The sequence below is a fragment of the Phoenix dactylifera genome, chromosome 8 (assembly GCF_009389715.1).
Source record: "Phoenix dactylifera cultivar Barhee BC4 chromosome 8, palm_55x_up_171113_PBpolish2nd_filt_p, whole genome shotgun sequence".
In the NCBI taxonomy this organism is placed as follows: Eukaryota; Viridiplantae; Streptophyta; class Magnoliopsida; order Arecales; family Arecaceae; genus Phoenix; species Phoenix dactylifera.
Window position 1 is genome coordinate 27,429,061 of NC_052399.1, and position 8,868 is coordinate 27,437,928.

An 8,868-nucleotide genomic window follows, 5' to 3' on the forward strand; every position below is an offset into this window, starting at 1 on the left:
GAACCCGATACTACTTATGAGAGGCAAAGCCCTAGTTCCTTGGTTTCATTGACTGATCTCCCGAGATCAAGATTGAGAAGTCGTTATTATCATCATTGACAAGGAAGGACAACATGGAGCATTCCTACCATGAAGTACAGATGCAGGAGCAAGCAAGTGGTTCGATGAGACTTGAGAGCAAAGAAGAGCCAGGCTAAAAACCATCTTTGAGCAAATCCAGGTGGTTTACTCGCGAGATGGAGACGCAGGTATCTCTCAACATTCAGTTTTGATTTAGCGAAAGTTAAATCTCCTAAATTGGGAGGGCTCTGATCTAGGAGAATCCTCAGACTCGACATGGACTATTTTGGCCATTACGAGTATTCAAGGGGATCATCAAACTTGATGTGGAATATTTTGGCCATTACGAGTATCCAAGAAGAACATCAAACTCGATATAGAATATTTTAGCCACTACCACTATCTAGAAGAATCACTAAACTTGATGCAGAACACCTTGGCCACTACGAGTAGGGTTGGACATGATCCAGGAGCAAGATCTGCTACATCGGAAAGTCGAGTCGTATGCAAAACTTCTGGATGTCATTACTTGGTCATACGATGCCCGATTAGGATGATTTTTTTTTGAATTTGGCATCTTTTTGAGATCTATAACTAGAAGGTTTAATCGAGCCAAAATTTCATCGTCTAGGCTCCAAAACTGGTTGGTCAAACTGAAAGTTTCTTTTTAGATATATCTTCTTAAAATTTTTTGTTTTGTCTAGAATATTTCTAAATCTTGGTTTTTTAAAAATATTTCTATTAGTTATATTTAATTTTAGATACCTATTCGAACTAAGAGAGGAGTCCAACCCAAATTATGAAAGGGGGGATCTTGCTAGTATTATAAATAGGGGCTATGTACCTTAGTTTAGGAGGTGTAGATGATCAATGAAAGAAAGGAAGAATTAAGGCCTACTTTTGCAATTCCTTCCATCTTTTTCTAGTTATCTTATGAGAGATTCGAGTTGAGTAGGTTGAAGAAAAACTTTATTCTCCCCGATCAGATTATAAATAATAATCAGTCATATTTATATCATTTATAATTTTCTATATGTCTGACTCCTAATGAATTTGATAATATTGTTTCTCAATAAGTTGGTAGTTCTATTCTTGCTGATTTTACTAAATATGCTATTTTTGACATGAAAGTGATCTTTCTCTTTTCAGTGGCTCTTGATAATGAATTATTTTAGAATTATAATAGGCAAACAATTTGCAAACTGTATTCATCAATCCTTAGAAGGAACAAATGACTAATGAAAACCTGAAGAAATTATATTTCAATATGGGATGAGACAAGAACAAGAAATCTCTTGATCTCAGTGGCTGACTTTTCATAATATTTCCTTTATTAATGATAATATTCTTTCATTACATAGATCTGCTACTATATTTGTTAGACGATGAATATGCTAGTGCTTGAAATTAGGATCAAGTTGATTCCACTGCTAGTTTTGAGGGAAATGCTGATGATTTGTGCATATATTGAAGTGTGCGCATAGTTTATTATATGGTTAAGAATATAAAAGAAAGGAAACCAAAATTTTGTATGTACATTTATATTCATTATGCTTTGTAAATCTGAGTTAAAATCTTAAAAACACTGGTTCAATCTACTATGAAGCTTTCATCTGAATGTAATAATTTAATTTCGATTTACTATCCGCTTTGTTCCATCTGTTAAAAGTAACATAACCAATAGAAATAGTGCAGTTTGCACAATTTTGAGTTTTGAGAATGAAAAATTTTATCTATTTAATTTATACTGATTTAATCTTAATGTGATGGACAGCTCACTTATGCATTCATCCGAGATAGTTCCCAAAAAATAATTTAATAAACATTCTTTGCTACGTTTTTTTGAAGGTCATAGAATTTACATTATCTCCTGCACAAGTCCTAATGGCCCATATATATGTACATGTGAAGGGGTATAATGGGTTGGTAGTAGGATATTTATTTAATTAGAGAGATAGAATATAATAGAGGCTAATATTGCAAGGAATATGGAGGCTGGTGGAAAGGAATAGACAACGAGGAGGAATAACTTGGAATGGAGGAAATAAGAGGGAAGAGCTCTCAACGGAACAAAAACTTAGCTTCTCAAACTTATTGGTTCAGTACATGGGGTGGCCTACTATCTCTAGGCCTCAACACCAACCTATTCAACTCCCAATCAATCGACTTATACTACAGCTTTTCTAGAAATTACATTGGCTTAGTTACTGCCTTATTCCACTGCTAATCTCGAATATTTTGGGTCATTACATGATTTGGGGCGGTGAGAAGCAAATACATGAGAACTCTCACGAACACCCTTTCTTGCTTCTTCCGACCTCCAGTTGATTAGATTGACTAGGGCTGTAGAACTCTAAGTTGGAAAAAGGGCCTTGGAGTGCTAAAACCTTATACAGACTTGAACGCCAATACCTTAAACTCCTACAATTCCTTGACCTTGGGGCCATTCTTTTTTCTAGTGTATCGTTGGTGTCATATTCTTTCAACAAGTTGTGTCGGTTGCTGTGTCAATCTTTATATTTATTCTGACCCAAGCTATCAAAAATGCAATATTCATAGACAACATAAATGCTAGCAAATAGAGTAAGGCCAAATGCAAGAAGGAAACAATTGTAACAGTTGATTTGGATAGTGACATAAGGAAGCAAACTAGATTGTTGAAAAGATCATTGCCTCCTAACCTCAGCATTGGAAAAACTGAAAAGAAATCCCTTTGATTAAAGTGTGAAGAAGAATTGAGAGTGTTCAGGGTCAAAAAGAAATGCAGTTTCACCTAGAAAAGTAGGTTGAATGAAATCTGTTGGACTAATTTTCTTTTGGTAGTCAATTAAGTTTAAACAGACAAAAAGTACTGCTGCAAAAGGTGCACCTTGGAGAAATTTTTAGATAAGCTGAGGTTGCGGTTAGAGTGGGTATTAGGATTAGTTAAGTTTTGTTGCAAATAGTAACTAGCACTTGAAGTGAAGAGTCATAATCTGACTACTGTAACTTAAATATGATTATCCTAGTAATCATGACAACATAATGGTCCAAGGCTTGTCATGAAGGTCCAATTGTCATGTTCCTATTTTGTGGAGACAAATTACATCAAGGAATTTAGAGTTGGTGGGCACCTAAATCAAAATTGACTGAACCATGTTTTCCTTGTTGCAAGCAATCAACTATCTCAAAGCAATGAACTAGCAGGCTATTTTCGACCATCTTTGGCATGAAAGATTTGTCATATCAGGATATGGTAAAATGTAGAATATGGATGGTCACATGATTACGTTTATCTAGCATCATTTGCACAATAGTTATGGCATTTCAAGCATGTTTTGCACAACTTTTTAATCCAAGCACCTACTGAGCTTTTTGTCTTCGTCACCCTTGCACCACTGTCTTTTGCCCAAGACTAAGATGTGTGCTCTCTTGATGATTTTTCTTGGATTGCACGCATTACTGCACAAGTAGTATGATTCATGTTTTTCATTTATTATGTTTGTGAATGGGTATAATAATATTCAGCAATCACTAGCCGTTGCTCATATTGCTCCATTGAGTAGTTTTCAAGAATCCTTGCTTTTAAAGTCTGCTATCAGTCTAATCTGTAGAAGTTGTTTTCCATCAATTCTGATAACGACATATTCGTTCACTCACCATTGTTTCTTGACTTTAATTATGTTCATCAGCACTTTCGGCGAAAGAAGTACACTTTTTTTAAAATCGGTCTTGATGCGTATCTTCGAATGTCCTTAAAAACTGCATTGAAAAACAATCTATTTGTATATTTAAATTGATCGTGGAAGTTGCCTTTGATTTCCAATAAATAGAAGCATAAGTGATGGTTCAATTGTATCCTTGTGCACTGATGATGGATTTGAAAACCTATAACAAGAGCTAGCAATGAAATTATATATGCACTTCCCTAGATGCAATGTTTGAACATTTTCATGTCCTTGATATGATGATCAATTGGGAGATGTTGTGACTGCTCAACCAGCATAATCATTTATTGTCTTTCCTGTCAAAAAGAATCAACATAAACATTTATTTCAGAAAGAGGATTACCATATCTATCAAGGAAAGTATAGTATGCATTCCAAAGCATGTCTCATTTTCAGATGAGATGCTCACCTCCTTTCTTCTTATGAGGAAGGATACTCCTCTCCTTTTCATGTACCTAATACCAAAAACATATTTTGATACCTTTTTTAAAGAAACACTTTTCTTTTAGTTAGTCTTCCATTTAAATTTCCAGAACCTTAAGGTGTGACAACATTAACCATATCAACCATAGATTGTACAAGAGGACATAGAGTTGGTGCTTTAGTCCTATTATAAATATGTTTAAGTTATTCTAGCAGTTCAGATTTTGTATTCTAATCCAATAATTTGTACTGTAAGGTCACTTGAATTGTTTCACAAATCCAGTGGTCATGTTATGTCTGTTTGAGTTGACCTATTCTAGTTGTTGCCTGTACAAGAGATAGAGGACACTTCTATTCAAGAAATAGGTGAAGGCGAAACATGGTATTATGGGTGCTTGTGGTAGGTAAGTTGGGTGTTTTGATGGAACTAGTTAAAAAAATATTTGCTTTCAACAGTACGGCATAATCTTCCTAGTGATTCAGTTAGGAAGTTAATTGAAGATAACAAGTTCCGCATCCAGAAACCCAAATCCTAAACTTGAAATAGAGGAGGAAACCATCTTTCCGAATGGAACATACAGAAATAAGCTTTGCACTAGAGAGATTGCCCAAAATAGGAAGGAAGAGAATCTTATGTCTCTGGCTTTCATCTCGAAGGGAAGCACTTTACTCAGATTTTTGCCACAAGGCATGTCGATGTGGTGTTTATTATTGTAAATAAGAATGGTCGTGTGTAGATTTTAAGATGATGCTTAGTGTATAAACCGTCCCTCACATCTGATAGTTGGGTTTCATATCCAATGATGTTGATGACCCAAGCATCACAATGCACACTATTCCTAGAAGGGTGGACTAATTACTGTTGTAAGTGCAAACACACGGATTTAATGACTCAGACTTTGATATTTATCTGAAGAAAAGTCATTGTCTATGTATATCATCATTTGTGGCTAAGACAAATATTTCCAATTTAGCTGACGTTGCTTTAGATTATCCAGCTATGAAGCAAAAAGAGCACTGCTCACACATATTTGCCATCAGAACAGAAGGAAGGAAGACTTTCTTTGTTGAAGGAATCTTCAATTTATCTATCAAAAAAAAGTGGGAGATTGATTACTAAAAATCTTTTCTCCTAGCAAGTTTTATCATCCTCAATATAATCCTAGAAGCAAAAGAAAGGGACACGTTAAAAAAATGTGCAGCTAGCAAGAAAAATTCCTTTTGTGAGATAGATTAAAAGCAGTTTTTTTTTTTTTTTTTTTTTGAGGACAAAAATGGTTTTTGATTTAAAAGCACATATCCAACTTTGTGTTTTCTGTTTCTATTGAAGGTCAAATTAGTTTAGTATCTCAGTGAGGTTTACTTTATAGGGTCCCATTTTTTCATTCACATGGTACCTTTACAAGGGGCACCATGTGTCTTTCCACCAACAAGATTATAACCATGTTATGTTGAAAGTTTCTGAACATTCTTCCATTTGCTTAGTTAATTATATATCTTATCTTGAGATACAAATCAAATAGATAATTTGAGATACAAATCAAATAGATTAATTTGAGATACAAATCATTGACCTTTGCTTAGTTATATATCTTAACTGGATCTAGCAAGCATCCCAATATGAGAACAAAACAGTAATACAATAAGCGCTTGGTTAATTTCCCGCCCCCCTATGAAACCTCTCATCTTCAATATCTAAAAGAATTTTATGACTAAAGCATCCACAAAAAAATTTTCTTTTGTACTCAAATACCACAAGATACGAAAGAAATTAAGAGCCAGGTGGAATGAGAGGAAGGACAATCATAACCTCTACCATGTATGGGGGGTTAGTTCAACTATAAGCCTAGACTTTAGTCCCTGCAGCTACCACGTAACTCAAGATACGTTCTAAAATTAATAAGCACAAACTCTAGTCTAGAACGTCTCTTGAACCATATAGACTGATAAAAGTATTAAAAAATCAGGTATTACCCATGCTTTTTATTGTATATATAGACGCAAAAAGCATATTTTTAATATTATAATAAATAAGTACTCTTTAACTATCCATTTAGTAATATTAATCCAGTCCTAATTTCAGACTAGTTACCTGTAGCGAGAAAAAACCATGACCTTAGGTCTCAAGCGCAAAGTATTATTTTAGAATAAGAAACCACCAAAAACATCGTATCCTAACTTTGACTGGGACCATCGTTAATTACCATCTCCCTCGTGCAATCATAGCCACCAGACTTCTAAGTTTCAAGGGCAATTGTTGGTTTGGTTAGGTCAGGAGACCAACAAAACCAGAAACCCTACAAACATCTGTTGCCCTCTCCTTTTCTAACAATTTTAGAGCTGCGAACTCCATCATATTATATATATAAGCCAGATGTTTGTAGATACATCTTAGCCTTCTATTTGGTGGACGCCAACTGATGACTAGATGGCTTTTGCTGCTTTGCATGGGATCTGATTGATTGTTTAGGAGGTGGCTTGCATACGAGTCTTCGTTTGTGTATAATACTAACAGCTATACTTTTCTCCAGTATATATACTTTCATGTTCGTAGAGGGATGGAAGAAAATGTAAGTTGGTTCCAGGTAGAAGTTTTTAGGTTAGAAACATATGCGAGAGATGTTGAAAGCGGAACAACATTCACTCCACCAAGCAACCTCTCTCTCTCTCTCTTTCTCTCTCCCCCCTCATTTTCCTTAAAATATCATTTGTTAGCCTACATGCACCATCAAGCACTAGTGTGACAATCTTTGAATTCTCTTTAACGAGAAAAGCTCTTTCCTCTTCTTTATCTCTTTATGTTTATCTCTTCACTGTATTCACCTTTGTCTTCTCTTTCTCCACCCAAGACATAGATAACAGACAGAGCTCCATCCGGATCCTCTTGTTAGTATAAATTCCTTTCTACTTGGCTTCTCTCTCTCTCTTGGTTTTGGTCTCGGTTGGAGAGAGTCTATCAAAGTTAGAAGAGAAGCCACCATCAAATAGAGTATTTCTCCTTCCCATATTTGTACTCCTCATCTTTTTGTGATCAGATATGTGCACAAAAGGTCATTGGAGGCCAGCTGAGGATGAGAAGCTGAAGGAATTGGTTGCCCGCTATGGCCCTCATAACTGGAACGCCATCGCCGAAAAGCTTCATGGGAGATCGGGTGCAGTACTGACCTATATTTAGTAGTTTCTTTTTTTCCCTTTGTAAGAAAGATGGTGTATCGATTCCTAAGCGTACAATTCCTTCTTCTTTTATTCCATCACAAAACAAACAAAAGAATCTTCTTTTTTGCTTTGTGTAATGATCTTTTGCTTGGGATATATATATTATTATCATGTATTATCTTTGTAACACGTTGCGTAACGATCAAGACAGGAAAGAGCTGTAGGTTGAGATGGTACAATCAATTGGATCCAAGAATCAACCGGAACCCCTTCACAAAGGAAGAGGAAGAACGTCTTATTGCATGTCACCAAATCCACGGAAACCGATGGGCAGTCATTGCCCGTCTATTCCCTGGGCGGACTGATAACGCGGTGAAGAACCATTGGCACGTCGTCATGGCTCGGAGGCGCAGAGAGCGATCTAGGTTTCATGGCAAGCGAGCACGTCGAAACTTAAATAAAGGGGAGTCATCAAAGCAGAACAGTGAGAAAGAACCCGAACTGAGAAATATGGTTTCCTTCATAGAGAAGTGCAGTGGAAGATATCAGAACCACCTTGTTCTTAACAATCATCATGACCACTATTTTGACATGTATGAAGGTAACAAGATAAAGTAGTCTCGTTTGATTAAATTTTGGAATTAGAACAAAATTTTATTAACTTTGTTAGCGCATGATTATATTGACAGCAGATAGAGATAACTCAATTGAGTTCTATGATTTCCTCCAAGTAAACAGTGAATCTATCAACACCGAAGACACTTTGACAAGAAAGGAGGAACAAGAGGAGGGCAAGGAGCGAGAGAGTGAGGCCAACGTTCAGTTCATTGATTTTTTTGCTGTCGGGTGTTCCTAGAAATGGGTTTTAGGACAGCGAAGTTACATGTTTGGTACCAATAGATGCACTGCGTATATACTCTCACATTATGTACCATGTTACAAATTAATGTAAATGGCATAAAAGATGTCAGAATTTATTCATATAAACTGCTTAATGCTATATATATATATATATATATATATATATATATATATATATATATATATATATATATATATATATATATATATATATATGTATATATAGGCTAGAGTTTCCATAAGTAAATTAGTATTGGCGACGATACATAGTGATCTTAGCAAACTGTACTTGTAGTCTGCTGATGAAACGGATCATGGGCATATGCGGACCAGTGTAATGTTTTCTCCACCAAGTTTTAGTTATAATGATTGTTTATTTGTGCTGTTATTTCTTTAAACATATTAAGTGGTTGAGCCATATAATAATCACATTGTACCTTATTAAGCATGAAATATTTGTCTTGGATTTATCTAGTAATTTAAATCCTGATATATATGATATAGTAAGACCCAAGTTCTTATTGTAGTTACTCTTTCTCTTGCATGAATAATAGATATCTTTTTTGTTTTAAAGAAGATTAAGCTATAAATATTTAACAAGTTGGTCTGGTCCCGCTGTTGCACCATTCCTACATATAGGAGAAGATTCTGTGTTAGAAAC

General features: G+C 35.3%; 1 protein-coding gene across 3 annotated transcripts; it reads left to right on the top strand.

The window, feature by feature from the left end:
* Nucleotides 1-6,869: 6,869 nt before the first annotated feature.
* On the top strand, nt 6,870-8,327 carry LOC103708616 (transcription factor MYB52-like). 3 transcript variants are annotated; one of them, XM_017843216.3, is made up of 3 exons: nt 6,870-7,342; nt 7,558-7,947; nt 8,085-8,327. In XM_017843216.3, exons 1-3 carry the CDS (start codon nt 7,228-7,230, stop codon nt 8,111-8,113), a joined length of 534 nt encoding a protein of 177 aa, XP_017698705.1. In that variant the 5' UTR covers nt 6,870-7,227; the 3' UTR covers nt 8,114-8,327. The 3 variants fall into 3 exon arrangements, with proteins under 3 accessions (XP_017698705.1, XP_008791853.1, XP_008791854.1); XM_008793631.4 differs by having other exon boundaries at nt 6,871-7,342; nt 8,036-8,327; XM_008793632.4 differs by having other exon boundaries at nt 6,872-7,342; nt 8,039-8,327.
* The last annotated feature ends 541 nt before the right edge of the window (nt 8,328-8,868 follow it).

Coding starts and splice junctions, on each gene's coding strand:
- LOC103708616 (XM_008793631.4), top strand. CDS start 7,228: ATGTGCACAAAAGGTCATTGGAGGCCAGCTGAGGATGAGAAGCTGAAG. Junction 7,343..7,557: donor AAAGCTTCATGGGAGATCGG/GTGCAGTACTGA, acceptor CGATCAAGACAG/GAAAGAGCTGTAGGTTGAGA. Junction 7,948..8,035: donor CTATTTTGACATGTATGAAG/GTAACAAGATAA, acceptor TTATATTGACAG/CAGATAGAGATAACTCAATT.